The sequence below is a fragment of the Gavialis gangeticus genome, unplaced genomic scaffold (genome assembly GCF_001723915.1).
Source record: "Gavialis gangeticus isolate Ggan-Ray unplaced genomic scaffold, GavGan_comp1, whole genome shotgun sequence".
Lineage (NCBI taxonomy): Eukaryota > Metazoa > Chordata > Crocodylia > Gavialidae > Gavialis > Gavialis gangeticus.
The window spans coordinates 19,715,825-19,736,914 of record NW_017729015.1 but is presented as its reverse complement, the minus strand read 5'-3'; the positions used below and the strand labels follow the sequence as shown (position 1 = coordinate 19,736,914).

The 21,090-nt window shown below is 43.8% G+C and overlaps 1 protein-coding gene across 1 annotated transcript; it reads left to right on the top strand.

The window, feature by feature from the left end:
- Positions 1 to 1,392: 1,392 nt before the first annotated feature.
- YTHDF2 (YTH N6-methyladenosine RNA binding protein 2) lies at positions 1,393 to 20,686 on the top strand. The gene is made up of 3 exons (XM_019512530.1): positions 1,393 to 1,499; positions 6,081 to 7,667; positions 20,582 to 20,686. Exons 2-3 carry the CDS (start codon positions 6,099 to 6,101, stop codon positions 20,603 to 20,605), a joined length of 1,593 nt encoding a protein of 530 aa, XP_019368075.1. The 5' UTR covers positions 1,393 to 1,499; positions 6,081 to 6,098; the 3' UTR covers positions 20,606 to 20,686.
- Positions 20,687 to 21,090: the final 404 nt, after the last annotated feature.

The following is a 21,090-nucleotide window of genomic DNA, read 5'->3' as shown; positions in this document are numbered from 1 at the left end:
CCCCCGAGTGACCCACTTGTCTGCCCCTAGTACATGCCTCATGCCACCTGTCCGCTGCTCGGTCCCGGGGGTGGAGGTCGCAGCCGCCTCCGTGCCAGGGTCCGTGGGGTCAGCGCCACGACCATGCTCTCCCTCTCCCTCTTCTTTTTTTTTTTTTTCTTTATCCAACCCGCTCAAACAGCTGGGAGATTTCTCCGAGCAGTTTGACTCGGCGTCACCGAAGAGAGCGGGGTTAACCCAAAGGACCTCATGCGTCTGCATGTTGATGTGGGTGGTGAGCCACAACTCAGGGTCTCTCCGAGAGCGCATTCAGGACTCCTGGGAGAGGCGACCTCTTGTAGCGGGCCCGCTGGATTTGTGCAAAAACAATTGCATCTAATTCTTGTTTGCACGCTGGACTCATGGTAAAGGTTGTTTGCAAAATCAAAGACCTTTTTTTGGGACAAATCGAGTTGATCTAATATGAGGGATCACCTCTACCATGAGTCCTGAATGGTTTCTCAGATATTCAGGCTTGCCGCCTGCCTCAAAATAAAGACACACGAGGTTCTTCAGGCAAACCTGCTATCTTTTATTTTGCCAGCTCAACCGCTTGGAAAATCTCGCAGCTGTTTGAGCGAGTCAAATAAAAATGTTTTTGGCATCTAATTCTCTTTTTCAGATGACCTCTACCATGAGTCCTGTTTACAAACAAAAATTAGATGCCATCAAAACTTTTTTTTTGCAAACTTCTAGTTGCTGTAATAAAAAGAGAGGACCTCTACCACAAGTCTTCTCTCTCTTATTAGACCAAGTAGACCTTGTGCAAAAAAAAAAAAATTCTTTGATGGCATCTAATTCTTGTTTGCACACGGGCCTCATGGTAGAGGTGATCTCTCTTATTAGACCAACTAGATTTGTGCAAAAAAAATTATTTCATGGCACCTAGTTCTTGTTTGCAAGCATCTGGTTGGTCTAATGAAAGAAATCGCCTCTACCACAAGTCCTGATTGCTTTTTCCTTTAAGCCAATACGGCTACAACCAAGATACTCGAGTCTGAGAGCCACTTAGTGTTGCATCAATGAGCTGCCTCAAAAATTATTGCCTGTTTTGGACACTTTCCATTATTGATGGGATGTTGCACAAGGGTTGAAGTGATTATATGCGTATGATGATTATTGTACATTTAGCAATGCTGTGGGGCACACGCGTGCTGCCAGGGTGCTGGATGCTCCTCTCTCTTTCCCTTCTGGGAGCAGGGGTCTTCTCTGGAAGGGGCTAATTCAGCCACCTTCCCTCACCCAATTTGGTGCTGCGGTGTGAAGCCTGTGCAAGGGGGACTTATTTTTAATGAGGCAGTGCTCCACTTGAAAACGCTTTAAGTGAAGATGGTGAGGGCTGCATAGGGTCTCTCTTCACACTCTGAACTTTGTTCGTAGTGCAAAACGGGTCTGTGCATCAGAAGGATGGGTTAAATGACGATGACTTCGAGCCCTACTTGAGTCCTCAGGCCAGGCCGGTGAGTAAGAAAGAATTTGCCTATTAAGGGGCAGAGTTTGCCAACAATCATGTTGGCTTCCTGCCACTAGGTAATATGAATGTGTTTGTTTGGTTGGGTTTTTTGGTCTCCTGTATGCCTAGTTCCACAGCTGATTGGATTTTGATATTTACCAGCTTTTTTGTGTCTGTTTTTTTTTTTTTTTTAGCTGTTAAAGTAACATCTTGTTTTCTCAGTATAGAGACAGTGTTCTGAACAGAAAGCACACTGGCCCTTGGCTTCAGTTTAGTTTTTGGTTGCAAAGTCTGATTTTGTAAGTAGCTCTTGCATTTAAGTAGTAATTAACACTGAAAATTCCCCTTCCCCCTTCCCCCTCCCCACCACACCCAAATTTTCAGTGACAATTAGAAAAGAGAGAGGGAAAACTTGAGACAGTTGGTTCTGATCTTTGCTTTGTTCATGACTTGTCACTTCCCTTGCACATTTTTGGTTCATTTCTTACAAGATGGTGAGTGAGTGTGTTGTATCTCATTGTGAAATTTCTTAGTAAAATGTGGTAATGTTCTAGAGGCTTGTCTGCCATTGAGGATATTATCAGAGTTCTTATCTCCTTATCAAGCATGCTGGAAATGCTTGAAATAGATCTTTGCTCTAGTTTTCCACCAAGAAAACCCAGAACAGATGGATTTGATAATCAGTGGGTGTGTGGTTTGTATTTTTTTTTTTAAACTTTAAAGATGAACTGTAAAGCTGTAAAGCCTGCAGTTGTATCTGAAGGTGCCATTCCAGGGATTTTACTACTTTTCTGCATTTTGGCGGTTAAAAATATGGTTGTTAATGAGTATGAAGACAGGAAAAGTTATACAGGATAAGGTAGGTTTGAGGCACCATAAGTTGAGTTACAGTAGGTCTGTGTATTCAGCCTAGTAATTATCTTATCCTATATGTCTTTTCCTTCTCAAAGAGTAGCTGGAATATTATTGGGCGTAGAAATTGAGCATCTTAAATAGTCATTCTTGCCAATGATGCTGCTTTATTTGGATGCCTTATCTAATGATGATGAGCCATAATTTATTGGCTGCTACCAGAAGAATTCTTCAGCAGGCTTCCATCTTTGTTTGAGAGAGCATGATCCTTCTTCCACTCCTGGGTTTTTTTTGGTCGATCATCTTGCAGTCTTCAGGATGCTACACATTAAAATCATTTAGTATATCTAGTTTTCCAGAAGAGTACAAGTTGAACTTCAAATCCCTCTAATCTGAGCAGGTCTTTATTTGTTTTCATTTAGTCTCCGAATGCTGGACAAATGTACCTATTTCCCTTACTTGATGGCACCTTTTACTTTTTATAAAAACTACCACCAGTGATTTTTTTTTTTTTTGAGGCACATTTAACCACTTAAAGAGTTGCTATCAACTTCTTTGTGCAATTATTCATCTATTAAACAGAGTAGTCTTACTGTAACCAAAAGTTCAGTATCTTTCTTTTTCAGTTCATTTGGTGTGTTTGTGAAGTCTTAGTAATTTTCACTCCTCTTCCTTGCATTACGTGAGTATAGCTCTAAGAAACAGGGGAATAATACATCTTTAAGTAGGAAAATGAAAATGTTTAGGGGGTGGTAATGCCTTTAAAACCAACAAGATTAGTATATGGCATTCCTTTTTAAATAGTCAACAGCAGTGACAAATGAGACAAAACTTCTGGTTAAGTCTCAATGAAGCTAAAACCCACTGGGATGACTTGCTTTCGTTTCTCACTTTGTGTAGTTTGACACCTGTTCCCATCTATATTTTACCTGTTCAGTTAATAGAATGAGAGAAACCAACACCTAGTCACTACGTTGACTGTGGCCCTTCTGCACAAATGGAACAGGCTGGTAGGAAAAGAGTATCGGAATGAAAGTATCTTAGCAAAACATGAACTGTACAGACTGTTCAAGAAATAACTTTACTAAACATGGTCAAAACTCAAAAGGGTGATGGGAGCCTTTTGAAACTTCATTCCAACTTGTGTATGGAGAATACCAGGTAACCCAATGGCACAGATGCACAGTCTTTAATTCACCCAGTTTATCAGCCTGTTGAATCAAAGTTGCCTGGTGTTCAGAGCTTAGGTCTATGGTTATTTAGTCTTACGGAGGCAAAACTACAGTAGAGAATAGTGATCCCTAGGGACAGAGATGCACAAGAACAGTGAAGTTGAGGCAATAGGCTTTTTAAAAAGTGTAGGTGCTCCCTCTGCCAGAAGAAGGGTGTTTGTACCCGAAAGCTTGCAAAGAAGAATTTTTCCGACTATTTTAGTTGATCTAATGAAAAATATCAGATTTATTCAAAGAACCTTGTCGGCCTATGTCCTTAGACCAACATGGCTACAACCAACTTAGTCATTAGGGGAGTTAAATGCTGGTGGAGGCTTCTTTAGTTACAAATCTGTGACATTGTCACTTGAGAGTTTGCTGCATCTAAGTATTGGACTTGATGCACATATTGGTATAACTTCAGTCAATGAACATATAAAGGCCTGCCTTAAATGCATTTTTAATCAAGCATTTCAACCCTAATTTGTATGTTTCTATATTGATTCTGCTGATTTCAGTGGGTATTATGTAGATAGTACACCAGTATATTCTGTAATCCAGCTCCCAGCTAAAAGTCAAAAAAGGGAAAGCCAAAACAGATATATTGGCTTGATGAGCAGCCTGATTTGATCCAACTGTCACTTCTTTGCGCTGTAGGGGAGAGATGTGTCAAGGAACAGATTTAATCAAGACACTTTGACTAATCTAAGTTTTAAATGTGGTCTCAAGTTTATATTTATATAAGGCTAGCTGCCAGCTGTGCATTTTAAATTACCTCTGTTTTAAAACAAACAAACAAACCACCAACAAAACCTGAAGAGAATCTCCTTTGAGGAGACCAGTATTCACTAAAAATCATAAAGGGTGGGGTGGGGGGAACATAAATCATATTCTTGAGTCAATGGGACTGCTTATGCAAGTGAGACTTTCACTTGATTGAGCCTTAAAGACTGTTTATTTGGTTATGGTTAGCAGGATGGAGGTCCTTGGATTATACAATACACCAGCATTCTCCAATTAAAGGTGATCATTGCTTGCTTGTTTTTCTCTTTCCCAGCTGAGAAGAATGTGAAAGATCAGTAACATTTGTTCCTAGTTTTCATGCATTAGCACCAGGATACATTGTTTACTTGGGTTTTGGTTGCTGCAGGAGAATATTGTAAACAATAAAACCAACCTTGCCTCCTTGGAACCTTTAAACTTAAAAAAATATATATATCTTTAATTTTGGTAAATTTGGGGCCAGGTATAAACTGTTACTTACACTTAGAGTGGAAGAGGCAGCACTTTTCCCTTGAGACCTTGCCGAGGGTCTAGTACGGCATGGAATCCTTTGGGAGCTGCCCTTGGCATGTGAGAGAACACGATTGAATGAAAATGAGTGAGTGATATCTAATGTGAGCCAAGTTTTAAGAAGGGGGTTCAGCCTGAGCTGGCTTATCTGGTCTGCAGTGGATTGTCACGTAAGCTGTCATAGAGCACTAGACCTGTGTGCATGCAGGTTCAAATTACTGGATGATAGAATCCATTAGCGTGGCTTTAACAACTCCCTGGGGGGCCATGGTTTAACTATGAAGTCACAGATGTTCTCCATGTGAGCAAGTCGGAGTGATATCCATTAAAGTTTCTTAATTGTAAGACTTAGTAAGTTACTTTCATAATCTAGAGACTGTTTGGGTGTAAAAGGGCAGAGCAAAAGTGTTAGCAGATTTTTTTTTTTTTTCCTTCTCTACATGAAGTCTGCTTTCTTTTGTAGTCCTCATAGCCATGCCAGAAAGGCCACAATAGCAAAGATTTGCATTGTGTATTATTTGAATGTGTTGTCAATGTATAGTTAGAGAGGCAAAGCAGTTTTAGAACACACTTGAAATGTAAATCAAATTCTTGGAATATTTGGAGCTCTCTCATATTACATCTTTGGGGGAGTTTCCATGGATAATCAGCTTAGAGAAGTTAATCAGGATGGCGGGGGAGAAGGGGCAGCTGAATGAAACTGCTCATAGTGCTTTCTCTATTGGGCTGACTCTGTGCACATCCTATTCTTTCTTTCGTCCTTCTTCCCTTCCTCTCACACCCAAAAACAACAACAAAATGCCCTTCATGTATTCAAAAAGTTTGGCAGAGTGGTACTTGATGAAGACTTCATTACTCTATATAAAACATAGAACCTGCCCCAGAGTATTTTGCAATCATTTCGCAGTTCCACAAAGGGGTCTGGAAGCTTAATGCTCCTTCAGCTTGGAATGGGTGACACCCTGACTACTTAGTTCCTAGGATGTTAAAAGCGAAAGAGAAAATTCTGATGAATCTTTTCATTTCAATTGTTTAATTTGTTCTGGTACAAAAATTATTTTGGTATATTTGGCAAAAGGTGCATTTAAAAGCCATGGTTCTTGCTAACCGACTGCTTTGAATTTGTTGAAGCAGCTCTGAAGTTGGGGGATGGGGCGTGGGAAAAGTGGCTTTTGATTCCAGGGCTGCCGAAGATCTGTTCTAACTGTTCAGTGCTTGTTTTTGTTTTGCAGAATAATGCATACACTGCAATGTCTGACTCCTACTTACCAAGCTACTACAGTCCATCCATTGGATTCTCCTACTCATTAGGTGAAGCTACCTGGTCTACAGGGGGTGACCCACCTATGCCCTACCTAACATCTTATGGACAGCTGAGCAATGGGGAGCCTCACTTTCTCCCAGATGCCATGTTTGGACAGCCAGGGGCCCTTGGCAGCACTCCATTCCTCGGACAGCATGGCTTTAACTTCTTTCCAAGTGGGATTGACTTTTCAGCATGGGGGAATAACAGTTCTCAGGGACAGTCCACTCAAAGCTCTGGATATAGCAGCAATTACGCTTATGCACCTAGCTCGCTGGGTGGAGCCATGATTGATGGGCAGTCTGCTTTTGCCAATGAGACTCTGAATAAGGCTCCTGGCATGAATACCATAGACCAAGGCATGGCAGCATTGAAGTTGGGCAGTACAGATGTTGCAAGCAATGTCCCAAAAGTTGTCGGGTCCGCTGTTGGTAGTGGGTCCATTACCAGTAATATTGTGGCGTCTAACAGCTTGCCTCCAGCCACTATCGCTCCTCCAAAACCAACTTCCTGGGCTGATATTGCTAGCAAACCTGCAAAACAACAGCCCAAGCTGAAGACCAAGAATGGTATTGCAGGTTCAAGTCTTCCACCGCCCCCAATAAAGCATAACATGGATATTGGAACTTGGGATAACAAAGGGCCGGTGGCAAAAGCTCCTTCCCAGGCTTTAGTTCAGAATATTGGTCAACAGCCAACCCAGGTGTCCCCTCAACCAGTGGGTCAGCAGATCAGTAATAGCCCACCAGTGGCCCAGGCTCCACCAGGGCAACAACCACAGCCATTGCCCCCACCACCGCCACAGTCGGCTCAGCTGCCGGTGCAGCAGCAGGCAGCTCAGCCCACCCGTTGGGTTGCACCTCGTAATCGTGGCAATGGCTTTGGTCAAAATGGAGTGGATGGTAACGGAGTGGGGCAGTCTCAAACAAGTTCTGGTTCTGCTCCTTCGGAACCACACCCAGTCTTGGAGAAGTTGAGATCCATCAACAACTACAACCCCAAGGATTTTGACTGGAACCCAAAACATGGCCGGGTTTTCATCATTAAGAGTTACTCTGAGGACGATATCCACCGTTCCATTAAATATAATATCTGGTGCAGTACAGAGCATGGCAACAAGAGACTGGATGCTGCTTATCGCTCCATGAATGGGAAAGGCCCTGTTTACTTACTGTTCAGTGTCAATGGCAGTGGTCACTTCTGCGGCGTAGCAGAAATGAAATCTGCTGTGGACTACAACACATGTGCAGGCGTGTGGTCCCAGGACAAATGGAAGGGACGCTTTGATGTCAGGTGGATATTTGTGAAGGACGTTCCTAACAGCCAACTCCGGCACATCCGCCTAGAGAACAACGAGAATAAGCCAGTGACCAACTCCAGGGACACTCAGGAGGTGCCTCTGGAAAAGGCTAAGCAGGTGTTGAAAATCATTGCCACCTACAAGCACACCACCTCCATCTTCGATGACTTCTCACACTATGAGAAACGCCAGGAGGAGGAGGAAAATGTTAAAAAGGTAATTCGCCTCCCTGTCTGCTTGGATTGTGTGGGGTGGGGAGCTAAAGGAGCCGGGAGGCACAATGAATGAATATACCATTCTGGAGAGTAGAGTTCATCTGTCTTGTGGGTTTCAGTTTTAATTCCTGGTCAACCACTTTTTTTGCATTGGAAACCTACCACCTAATTTGGCAGCCTCTGCTCTAGATGGAAACTAGAGTAGGAGGCTTGTAGCTCAACACTGATGTTCTGAGCAGAGCTGGCTAGAAACATTTTGCGTAGCCCCTTCCTGCTCTAACCTGGACTCAAAGCCAGCAATGTGCATCACAAACTTTAATTTCCTGCGTTCACCTGATTGGGGGGAGGGAGGATTCATGTTGTCAAATTTCTGATAAAGCCCCTATCAGAAATCAAGGAATAGGAATGTGATTGTTTGCTAACTGAAGAATTGTAGTTCTCAAAGCATTCTTAGTAGAGCTGTTGAAATGCCATCCAAACTCTGGTTTTGTTGGAAAGTCAGTGACTTTGGAGTCTGGAATTTTAATTTGTGATACCACTCTATGTTAAATTCACCTGTAGATGACCCTTCTGCCTTTTAGGGATAGAACTCTACTTGGATCTAAATGATAACTTAAAATTAGCGTGTTGCAAAGTTTTCAAAGGCTGTCTTCAGTCTTGGCAGCAAGGAATCCTCCACCTAGTATTTAAAACACTAAAAGAGGAGCTGCAAACTACTCAGTATGGCAGTCATGGAGTAGAAGTTTGAATGATGAGAGTTACCCGTGGGATCACACCTTTTGTTACCATAGAGATGTGATGCCAGTTATAAAACTTGACTAGTGTTTAGCACAGGTGTCCCTTGTAGAAAACCTGTGATGAGAGGATAGGTGGGAATGCACTGAACCTGACAGTTGTATGAGTTTTCCAGGTCAACTCAGCTGGCCACGATGACAACTTGAGGTCCTTAACACTATGTGGTCACTTGAGACCCATGCTGCTCCTGTCTGGTGGTTGCATTTTAGGCAGTGGGAGAATAAGAGATCTGATCATGGCAGCCCAGGCACAGGGCATGTTTAGAAGTGGAATTTCTAGGATGTTTTATTGGTAACCAGTGCCGAGCACCAGAACATTCAACACAGGAAAGGACAGATGTTGGGGAGCAGGGAAAGGTAGGAAGAGATCAGCACAGAGGGCAGTTGGACAGAGAGCATGGAAGATGGTGTGAGGGCAGAGAACAAATGCAGGCAGAAAGGGGAAGACCCTAGCATGTGGACCTAAATGTAAGCCATTGTTTTGTCTGGTATTTAATTTACTAGACTTCTACCTACTTCTTTCCCAGACCTGAGAGAGGGCACTTTATCCCCAAAAGTTTGTCTAACATCTCTCCCAACTGTACAGTTGGTCCACTAAAAGTAACCACCAAACCTGTCTACTTATGAATTCCCCAAACCACCAAAGCTGTAACACTTTGGGAGCTTTTCTTCCTCACCCAGGCAAGTCAAACCCAGATCTCTGAAATTACTGGGCAAGGAATGATTTTTGTAGGTTGATATTTGCTTTGTGTTGTGGATAACTCCTTGCGAGGCCCTGCCCTGCAATGTCCGGCACTGAGGAAATGCTGGCTTACTGCAGCAGCTTGACCTCTCGGATAAGGCTCTGACGCAGCTTTGAAAATCCATGAGGTGGTGTTTTTTTTTTTGGGGTGTGTGTGTAGTTGCTGTCTCATTCCTTCAATGAGAAGCAGTAGTTTTTGATGAAGGAGAGGTTTTCGGCTTCCAGCTTTGTCAGGCATGAATAGAATGGAGCCTGACAGTTCTGCCTTGTGACTGCTTGGCAAGAACAAATCTTATATGTGCAGTAGTGGTTAAGCACCACAGCCCAGCCGCCTGAAAAGGATTCGCATACCAGAGCGGAGGCAGCGTGTTAAACTTTCAGTGCCCCAGCATCAGTTAATGGCGCAGACTCCCTGTCCATGGCCTGTCAGACTTCTTTTGTGTTGGAGAAATCCTGTTGCTAAGGGCTCTTTGTCTCTCGGCAGTCAGTCTCTGCAGCACCATCTTCCAGAGATGTTCTACATTCTTGTTCCTTGAAGCTTAAATATCGCAAAGCTTGGCTGGTGCTGAGCTTTTAACAAGCCACAGTTGTTGCAGTTGGCTTCAAACTTGCCCAAGCCTCTGTTCGATTTACAGTGGTTCCTACAGAGCTGCCTTCTACAATGTGACCTTGATAAATGTACTTTCTCATAGCCCTTTATAAAAATTCTGGCATCTCTTCCATGTTATCTCCTGCTTTTTCGGGTTCGCTGTCCAATATGTGTCAGTACCTGACGTGTTGGTAGAGTTAATGTCTTTAGAGCTCCCTATATCATTCAAACAGGCATGTGAGTGGGTATGGTCGTGCCACATCCTTCAGTTCATAAAGGGATGCTGGAAAGCTTAATTCATCTGTTTGGTTTTGAGCACATATTCCTTTATTTTTCTCTCCTGTTGCCTGTCATTTCCCTTGTTCTTATCTGAATGTCCGTCTCCACTTTTTGCCAGTCATTAGAAAACCAGACCAAAAGGCAACACATTGAGAAGCACTTTTCCTCATGGCCCTCCTCATATAGCCAGGACTGCTGCAACTGATAGTTTAATTCAACCTACTGTCAGGCTTCTTGAAACCACTTATAGTCACCACCACTGTCCTGGACTTCTGCAGCATGGGGGCTGCTTTATCTTTGTTTTAAAATAGTAGCATGCATTTTCTCAAAAGTGTTGCCTTGTCCTCAACAAAATGGTTGTGCATGTTTAATGGGGACAATATGAGATTTATTTTCAGCAGGATGGCTGCATCTTTTGTGTTCCTGGCTCAAAAATAAGGGAAGTAATATCTTAAACACTTGCTACTGGGTTGTATTTGATGTCTGCTTTGTGACTGCCCTGTTGCTGTGGCAGTTTTCAACACGCTGGCCAGAATGTGTGGGCTCCATGGACTCGAGGGAGTTGGCATCAAAAAGAAAAAAACCTTCTGTATTGTTTAAGTCCGGTGCCAGCGTATTCAGGTGGAATGTTTGCCTCCATGTTGATAAGGAGCACTTTGCACAGGGTATTGCTGGAGCTGGGGTTGAGTCCAGAGGAGCTGTGCAGCTGCTGGGGGTGTCAAAAGTGCCTCTGTCTCAAAGTAAGAATGGGGGATATGCTAGATAGGACTGTTTGTCCCTGGCTTGTGTCTCAGCAGCAGAGTCCTGGTGCGTCAGGGCAATAGTCACCTCCCTCTGAAGTGGCATATTTGAGGGCTGCACCTTTCTCATCGAAATGTGTCCTGATGTAGCTTATGTACATATATTTTTCTTGTAGTGTTTCCAAGGCAGAGGTGGTTTTGTTTGTTCTTTTAACCCCATTTGTATTTCTTGCTATTTTGTAATATTGGAGGGGGAAGAAGCGTACGCGTTCCAAAGAGGAGAATTAGAGCCTCGTGATTTTTTGGTGACTGTCCTCTTACCTAATGTCTCTTATGTTTTATAGGGCCCCCCAAAAAACGCAACCACTTTGAGTGAAGCAAAAAAAAAATCCCTTTTTTTCCTGCACTCTTGGATCTTATTTTTTCCTTGAATTTAACAAAATTTGAAGTGATGCCTTCACTAACCATTCCATTTACCCAAGGATCACAAGCTCATCCACTGTATTTGTACTCAAAACCTAGGTACAGTAAGGCCAGCTGTCAGCACAGAATATCTTTGCTATGACTCCTAATCTCTAATGCTCATTGCTGCTAATTCCAGGGCCTCCTAAATAATGGTAGTTAACTTGTTTGCTGTGATAAATGATGGCAGACTATAAATGACTGTTTTTCTTTATCGTGTGTGTGTGTGTGTGTGTGTGTGTGTGTGTGTGTATGTATCTGTACATTACTTTATATTTAATGCTCTTTATCCAGTGACTTCAAAGCACTTTATTGAGAATAAATGAAAACTTCACTAGTGAGACTAGATACTTTTAAGAACAAAAATGTAGTTACATTTTTTGGCTCTTCTTATCCCATGTTCTCCTTCAGTTTATTTTATTTTTTTTAGAAGATGGGATCTTCATTTCTAATAATTAGAAGCCATTTTAAGACCTCTAAAATGGAAGGACCTTATAAGGTTCCTTTCTGCCCTACTGCCCGGTAATGTATAAAGTAAATGAATTAATATGACATCAGGTTTTAGTGAGTTAATGAATCACATTAAACTGCAGGGCTTTAACAGCTGTTAAAATCGACCAGTGGCTTGTGAAACTGATCCTTTAAGTTGTGGAAATGAGAAGTTTAAAACGTGTTTCTTGAATGTCCATAGTCAGATTCGGAGCCTTTCACCTCTGGGTCACTGAGTTGGATGCAGTGCAGGTTGTGAGTGGAGAAAAGCCATTATCCCCTTACTAGGAATGGACTTCATCTCTGACTGTGAACCAGGTGCCAAATAGCAGCTGGCAAACTCTGCAAAGAAGCCAGTGATAGAGGGAATCCCCTAAAAATGTCAGGATGTGTTAGCCAGAGCCAACTTGTGGAAGCTTTTCTTAGTGTCTACCTGAGGTGTGTGTTGGCTCCTGTTTCAGTGATGAATGCAGGCTTGACCTGTTTGGTGTCAGCAGTCTTTGAAGTGGTGTTGAGGGGGAGGTGTTTGTAGAGGTGGTGCTGGTTATTTGTACAATAACAAATTAGAATGAAAGCCTTAAAATCTGGGGGTGTCGGGTATTTCCACCTTGTAAGCCCCAGGCAGCAGCACTTGATGCTTTATGGTGCTTTTGTGAATGTTTTTGGTGTGGCTTAGAAGCAAGATTCTCCAGAAATTCATGGGATTATGGCATGAAAGGGGACTCTAGAAGACATCATCAAGCAGTGGTGCATGGGCATCCTGCTGGCAGAAATTCCTTAGCCGTTGGCCAAAGGATGCATCGCACACCTCTGGGTGAGTGCTGCTCCTCAGATTATTTTCTTGCGGCTATTTCTCAGGGAAAGTCTCCTGTTTCCAAAGCTGGATGCTTGTCAGCCATTTCACTTTCTGGAAACACTGTGCATCTTGGCATGTACACTCTTCTGTTGCCTGGCTTATCTCCCCAGTACAGAAGTGCAGGTTACATGGCAGTGCTGAAAGCTGATGAGAATCTAACAAAAAATAAAAGTATATGAACCATATGTATTCAGAGTGTAGTAGGCATTGCTTTACATGAGCTGTTCCTAACTGGTTGGTTGCTAGAAGGCATCACATGAGAGTTGAATGTGTGAAAGGACACTTTCATGTAAAAGTGCTGGGTGACAGGTATTCATTTCATAGGATTCTTTTTTCTTTTTGTTTCCCCTTTGTGCTGCTTTAACGTGCTAACTGGAATTATTAGACCCCCTGCCTTATTTTCCAAGATGCTTTCCTGTTCTACTTATAATTGTACTGTCTTCTGGATTTACAAATTAATAAACCAATCCTTAGTGGCACAAAAAATGGATATTTGCCAACTAAAACAGTGCAACTGCGCTTTTACTGTAGCCAAGTTATCCAAGGAGGTCCTGGTTAACAAGAGTTGTCATTATGCAAGCGGATCACTACAACAGGGTTGACTGTAGCTCTTTCCAGTCAGTGGCTGCCCAGTGTGCTGCTCTTTAATTGAAGGATAAGTCGTGTAACAATACATTTGATAAGTTAATAACATAGCATTTGGGGGTGGTTTCTGCAAGCCAGTCTGTAGAGAGAGCTCATAATGAAGACAGCAGTTCCGGTTTCATACTGTTAGAATTTAGTAAAAGGACAGCGCTGAGTAGTTTTGAGATAACAGCATAGCTCTCCATTGTTTGTACTGCAACACCAATGTAGAAGCCTTTAAAAATAAAGCGTTAATAAAAATCACCTAGCATTTCGTTCTCATCTCCCTGTGTTTAATATTAAACCTTGAAATTAAAATGCTTCTTAATCCTTTCCCTCCTTGTAAATTAGTAGTATTAGTTGTTTTGCTCCCTTGGCTGTCAGTTATTTATATATGGTGTATGTTTTTAAGACATTTTCTATAAAGTGACTGTCTCTCAAGAGTTTTTTAGTGCCTCGGTAGATCTCTGAGAGAACATCCTCAGGATCATCTTCACATGGAAGGTCATAATTTGGTTGACGCTTAGCTATTTACATTTTTATAGTGTTAAATCTTAAGCATACTTTTGACCTAAGCTGGAATTTAGATTTCTTGTCCTGGCTGATCCTCCCCCAGATTCTCTCTCAAAGACGACTGAAACAGTAAGATTTATACAAAAGGTCATAGGGAGTATTGCTGTCCTTCTTTGACCTCCATGAATTGAATTATTGATACAGTTAATGGAAGTGGGAGAAAGTATAGCTGCTTGTCCTTATCCTAAAATGAATGTTAAGTTTCTTTTGCTTGCAGAATGAAGTGCTTGCTCACATTCAGTGTGGGTGGGTGTAGCATTCAGGCTTCACTGGTATTCAAATGCAACTGCCCCATTTGGACTGTGTACCAGCAGATGTAATGAATACATTATCAGCTTTGCATTAATCAAGGGTCTGAACCATGGCACTGTTCTTTCCAGGCCATCTTGTGGTCTGGATTCTATAGTGCTAACATTTCCATTCAGTGCTATTACTTAATATAGTCAAAGTAAGTAAACCCATTTTATGTGACAAACAAGTCCCTGACGTCAGGTCTTCAGGGGAGAGCGTCATTTCACTCTCACTGTTGTGCAGCAGTACTCTTTGGGGCCTTCTCTAGCCTTCAAAGGCAGGTGCTTGGGAAATGCCAATGACACTGCTAAAACCAGATGGGGAGAACTCAGCTTTGACCAGGTCTCTACGTAGAGTCCTGATTCATGTTCCTGAAAAGACATGCAAAGACAATGGCTGAACCGTGCAAATAAAATGTGTTGTCAAATACATAAGACAAGGAACTGAAATTAAAAGTATTTTTTTTCCTCTTTCCTAATGTCTTGAGAGCTAGGATGTGTAGCAGCTGGCCAGCAAACCTTGTGAGGGAGGTTTAGCCAGTAGGAAAATGTTTCTGGACAAGGCCATTAGTAGCAGCGTGAATAGTTTGGTCAGTTTTATTCCTGTTGACTATAGCTTTCAGAGGCGATTCTTGAAAATCTCCAATTGGCTATTCAAAAAAAAAAAAACCCTCCAGCACAAAGCTACCAACTTGTGTTGGCACTGGGAATTCTCCCTCAACTTGAAATATGTATAGAGTCCTTTCATTCCCTGCAAGGATCAGATGTCTTGGCCGTTGAATTCTTTATCCCCTCCCTAGATGTTTTTCTGTCTTTCTGAAAAGCTTGGTATGGAGGCTGTAAATTCACATCTTGCCTATAAACACAATGTAAGAAGAGAAATACCAGGCCTGGGTGGGAAGGCCAGTCTGGGAGACAAGTCTGGGTTCCCACTGAGGAACTCCCGTAACAGGCATTAGTTTTTAATTAGTAAGGTATGCTAGCAAGCTGCTTGGAGACCAGTCACCCACCTAGGTTTTTAAGACCTAGCTAGACAGTGCCTAGGCTGGGATGATCTAGTTGAGGATGATCCTACTTGGAGCAGGGGGTTGGACTAGATGACCTCCTAAGGTCCCTTCCCACCCTCACTTTCTGTGATTCTACCGATATGTTTGTGTGGCTTTAAATACTGGATTTCACTAGAAAGGGACACCTGGTTAAATGTGAGGTATCCTCGGGCAGTTGAGGTTGTCAGCGTGTTACAGTTGCTTTAAAGTCGTACACTATTTGTTTCCTATGAAAGCAGCTTCTGCCAAGAAGTACTCCCTAAATATGACTAGAAATAGAATTTGTCGCGGCTTGAAAATGCAAATTTGATAATCTGAAGAAAGAGGTGGTGTCCTTCTTTCGCACTGGGTTGCATCAGTTTTGATGCTGCTCTGAAAGTTGGTAGGTCTTATGGGACTTAGCCTGCCTGCTGCCTTCTGACGACTTGGGCCATCTGACTGCATGTGACTACCACTGCAGATGCAGAAGCTCAGTCCTAGGACTTCTGGGACACCCCTTCTAACATCCCCTTTATCCATCCCTCCTCACTTCTCATCCCCCCTCAAAGCTGGTGGTTTGATGGTAAAATACCAAGCTACTGGAGCAATTGATGCTGTATACATTTATAAACTAATGAAGATTTGACTACAGCCAAACTTCTTTGTTGGCATTTTTCTCTTCCCTGTTTTCTCTGCATGACTTCTTATCTGTTTCTTTGCTAAATGTCAGAGTAAAAGGCAACCTAAGAAAACCTTAAGTGATGTTGTCTGTTAAGAGGAAGCCAGAACTTGCAAATTGCCAGGACTTCTTGCAAACTTGGTCTGGTATTAAAATACCATCATGTTCTCTGCATTTTGCATCAGTTGAAGAGTCCTACCTCCCCTTTTTTTTCCATGGTGCCAGTTGAAGCTTGCCAGAGGAGAGTGCTTTTCAGTGTCTTGCGGTTCAGACTTCCACGACATGGTTGCATGTCCGTCTTCAGCATACATTCTCCCTGATGGCTCTGTGTCTGGTTACCTGGCGGCCAGCTATGTAGGGCCTTTTTAAATCATGGTTTTGACTTGGTTTTTAATTGCTGTTGGAGAAGGGGAGAAGTCTTAATAAAGACTTGATAGTAATACATTAAATATATGGATTTTTTTGCAAGGTCAGGAGCCCAGGTACAAGAGGGCGTGCAGTTCTCATCATTGAATCAATTTCTGTTGCTAGCATAAAAAAAAAAAATCTGTAATTTAAGTGAAGTAGGTTTGACTGGTGGGCCTGTGAGGACAAGATGCAACACTCTTCTGCAGCTATTGGACCTTTCCTACTGACAATGGTGTAGACTTGTCTTTGCTTGTAAACCAAACCGTTAAGACTCCAGAACTGCACAGATAAGCAGAATAGCATGGGGCCATTTTAGTGGATTCCCTGTGCTGACCATAAGCACACTTCAAGCTGATCCTGGGGAGAGCCTGACAGCGCACGTCTAGAATCAGGACGTAGCTGCTGGGCCCAGCTGCCATTACTCACATAGCTAAGTGGGAAGTCTTTTCACTACTAAGTGAACAAAATGATTGTAAGCTGGGGGGGGAAAAAAAGGGTTATTCCAGCAAAAGCTGTTGAAGATGGTCTGAATTCTGCTGTGGAGCAGAGTGCACATCTCCCATTAATCTCAGCTGGACTCGCTTGCACAAGTAAGAATGTGGCCATTTGTGTCCTAAAAGGAGGCAGAATAGCCTGATGTGAGGATCTGTCAACTTCTGTAGCACCAACGACATCCCAGCAACATCACATGCCACCCACTCTGTCACTCCGAAGCATCTGACATCCCTGCAGTCACATGGAAAAGTATGGTGTGCAAAACTCATGGGTCTGAGTGGCTCAAAATGAGGCAGTGCCCTGTGACCAGCCTGCTGTCTTCAGGCCACTGCTATGTGATATCCAGAGGAGTGAATAGTCTTTGAGAAACTCCTGGGTTCTCATGCAGTGGCCCGACCATTCACTGACAGCTCAGACCTTTCCCCCCTCCTATTCCTGCGTTGGATCAACAAAGAGTGACCCAAGTCTATTGGAAAATGCAGCTTAAGCTGATCACATGGAAATGCTGTGCTATTTTGTTTGTCCCTCATATGTCAAACACATAGAACAGGGCCAGTTGGTTCCTGCCATATGTGCCACGCTACCCACTTCTTGAGACTCCCCATGGCCCTTTGGGGGCTGCTTTAGCAGTCTCTCATGTTCCCATGGACCTTTTATCATGGCCTCGTGGGCTGCAAGCTGGAACAGCTCCTGTGGTATCAAGTCCTCTGGCTGCTCTTTGAAGCAGCAGGGCTGGGCAGGTACAGAGGCTTGCCTTTGTCTATGGGGCACTAGCACTTCGGGCTTCTTCAGGTTTTTATGCTGAGCGTTGAATTCAAGAGATTTGCAGTACATCAGGTGGTAAAGTTTACTTCTACTGTTTCTCCAGTCTGTCCCTTTTTGCAGGTTGCACATGTGTGGGGTGAGGGAGGAAGGAAATGCTCTTTGGGGTGCTCTATTTCTGCATGGCGGCGTTCTTTGGGTACATGTGATGTCTGTTATCAGACCAACTAAAGAGTTGGAAAAACTGTTCTTTGTAAGCTGCAGGGTGTTTGTGCCCAAGAGTTTGCAAAGAACAATTTTTCCCACTCCTTAGTTGGTGTAATAAAAGATATCACATCTACCCAAAGAACCTTGTCTGCCTGTGTCCTTAAACCAACATGGCTACAACCAGCACCCCTGTTTCTGCATCGCATTTGTTTTTCCTTTCCTGGGATTTTCTTGGCTTGAGCCCAGTGATGGTTCCTTAGCCTTTTGCTCCCTTTTTCTCTGCTGTCTGTCCCGCTCCCTGCTCTTAACCACACTGCAGTCTTTGGAGTAACTTTCCTTGCGCAGCAGGGAAGGAGATGTGACTAATTAGACCAGTTGCTGCGGGTCCATCTGGTCAGCTAATTGGCTGAAGGACTCAGCAGGGACTGCAGCCACCATCTGTGGGGCAGACCAGGGCGCTTCCACCCCAGCCTGAAGTGGGGGGACAGTGCCGTGGAGCCCTGGCAGCCGGCTTAAAACCACCAAGACGAAGGCTTGAGCTCGGGCAGTTTTGGTTTCTTCCTGCACAGATGCATCATGCTGCCATCTGTCCTTGCTTGGCGAAGTGTGCTGGATAGCAGGAGGCAGAGAAGGACAGGACTTGGCAACCGCAGTTTGTTTTGTGGCTTCCCCTCAAGCATTTGGCTTTCTTTAGGATCAAGCCCAGTTTCTTTCTCCATTAAGGGACTCTTTTGCTGAGGGTTTTTTTCCCCACCCCCCCCCTCTCCAAATGGGCACATAAAGCCTGCCTGAACTTGAGCAGACCTCTCCTATGAAAAGAATTAGAGCTGCTTCACTTGTTTGTGGCTACTTGCTGGGTGTACTCAGCAGCCTTCGCATTTTAGTCTGGTGCTTTTTGTCTAAAAGGTGAAATGCCAGCAAGTGCAGCATCAGAGAGGGTTTTGTCACAGGCAGAGGGTGGCTAGGCATAGCCCAGCCAATGCTCCATGTGTTGAATGCTCCCAGGAAAGAAGTGTTGAACCTAAAGCATTGCTTGCTTTGCTGTCTGTGCGGTAGAGGAGAGAGACAGTTACTGTTTTAGGTTGAGGAACAAGCCTTGTCTGCAGGAAAAGGTTCCCTTGGCTTTGCAAGAAGCTATACTGATTTAATTGCATGTATGGCCACTCTTATCCCAGTGGAAGAGTGGTTTTCCTTGGTTGTGGTTAAATTGGGGAAAAGTGCTTTTCTACTGAACTGTATGTACTCTGTGGTGTGCCATGCTGGGGAGGGTGACACCAGTGTAACAAGCATCTGGAGCTGGCATTGTCCAGCGCGAGCCAGTGGGCCAGCCTTGCTGGTGCTTTAGTGCTTCTAGAGGGAAGGAACAGGGTCCAAAATAGTTCTGGTGAGGTTCCAGCTTTCTGTGAATTTTGGCACATGATTCCTAGGGCGTGCATGGAGATGTGGTCAGCAGTGGGGCACAAGGATCAGCCATCATAACTCCATATATCGATAGCGCGTCAAAACTAAATCCTGCAGTCTTGTGCACATGTAAGGGAACGTCTGCCTGCTGCATACATAATCCTCTGTGGAGCAAGCTTGGCAGCAGAGCTCCTGCGTTGTATGGCTGGGGTAGGAGAGGAAAGCTTAGTAGCAGCTGTGTGAAACATCTTCAAGTTGAGCTAAATATAAAAGCGGGCCTGTCCACACAGCAACCCTGGCTATCTTTCAGTTCTGCTCTGTACCAGCCTTCTGGTTTTCAGCCAACTGCAGACTTCTGCCATGATGGTGCATGGATATGGGGTAGAGGATGTCAAGGGAAGGGTGCAAGGTGCTGGGTTCGCGGATGCGGAGAGATGAATGTGATTGTGAGGAGCCTTGAAACGATTGGGAATTAGGGGAGGGGGAGGTCCTCCAGTGAGGAGCAGTGAGACGAATGGTTTTAGGTTTCGGAGCTATCACAAAGCTGCTGTTCTGGTGCCTGGGTGGATGCTGCATGGTTGACATCCCATTCACTTTCTTTGAAACAAAAGCTTCTGCTGTGACTTGCACATCTGTGCGAGACACGAATTTCATGGTGCCAGGACATGCGGGGGCTGGGCTAGGTGATGGCAAGTACTGCAATTCAGTGGCAGAGTGTTCTGGGGCACATGTACCTCTTTCACTTTGTCTTCTGTCCTCCTGTGACCTACACGAGTACTTGCTCCCCCTTGACAATGGGCCTTTGCCACAAATCCACGCAGGGCAGCATCAAAGTCCTTCCTTAAGCAGGGCAGGGCTGTACCTCTTCCCTGCTTCATGTCTAGATTGATTCCCAGCCTGCTGACTGGCTTGAGAACAGGAGACTTGTCTCGGGGACCTGCTTTCTGCAGATTAGCTTCCCACCATCTCCTAGGGCCCAGATCTCTCTGAGAACAAGACCCCTTGCCAGTGCTGCTCTTTCTCTTTCCTTATGTTTTGGTCCTGTTACTCCTGTCAGGTGACACAAAACTGGAAAAGCAGGCTGGATTTGTCACAGCTGTTTCTCATGTGATCAGACTTGTATGACCTTACCACTTCCTTTCTGCAAAAGGCATTGCTGGCGTGAGGGTCAGGGAGAGGCAGAGAGAGGGGATGGTGGCAACCATGACAAAGGGGAAATGGGAAGAACTGGAAGGCTGCATGTGACCGTGGTGCATCACAACACTGGCCGTAAGCCGTTGCCTTCTTAAAACAGATTCGTCCTTTGTGAAGCACTGTGCATGTTGTAAGAGTTCACTGAGTGTCAAAAGGTGGTTTCCATCAGAAATTAGATAGCTGCCTAAATATTCAGGTAGGAGATGCTGGGGAACAAAATCCCATTCCCCCGTGATTCTGAGAGATTGGGAAGGGTTGTTCTGGACTAACTTTCTTTCTTTCTCCCCATCCCTTCCCCTCCTACAGGAACGCCAAGGCCGCGTCAAGTAAAAGGCTCTCCCTCCCCCAGAGACTGCAGCAGAGGTTGCATTCGGGATATCTTTCAGAGAGAAGAAAAAAATATATACTGCAGAGAGAATTAGGACTTTTTTTTTCTTAATTTCATTGACTTCAAAAAAACAAAACAAAAAGAAAAAAAAGACTCTTACAAACTTGCAGTTTAAAAAAAACAAAACAGAAGAAGGTCTTGGAGTTTCACCAGAGGCATAGGACTAAAAAAAACAAAAACTACGAAAAAAAAAATCCCTTCTAGCTAGAGTAGAGATAAACACTGTCCCCTTTCTTTTGGCTTTGGTTGTGATTTTGGAGCATACGCTTTGTTTTTTGTCTTTTTACTATGTTTTCTGGATTTTAAAGTCCATAAGAGGCGCATGCCTTTTTTTCTCTAATTTTTAAATTCTGCCGCCTCCCTTCCTGCCAGCCCCTTTTGCGCCCCCCTGGTTTTGACATTTGCACTTGGAACCCCGAGTTGTGAC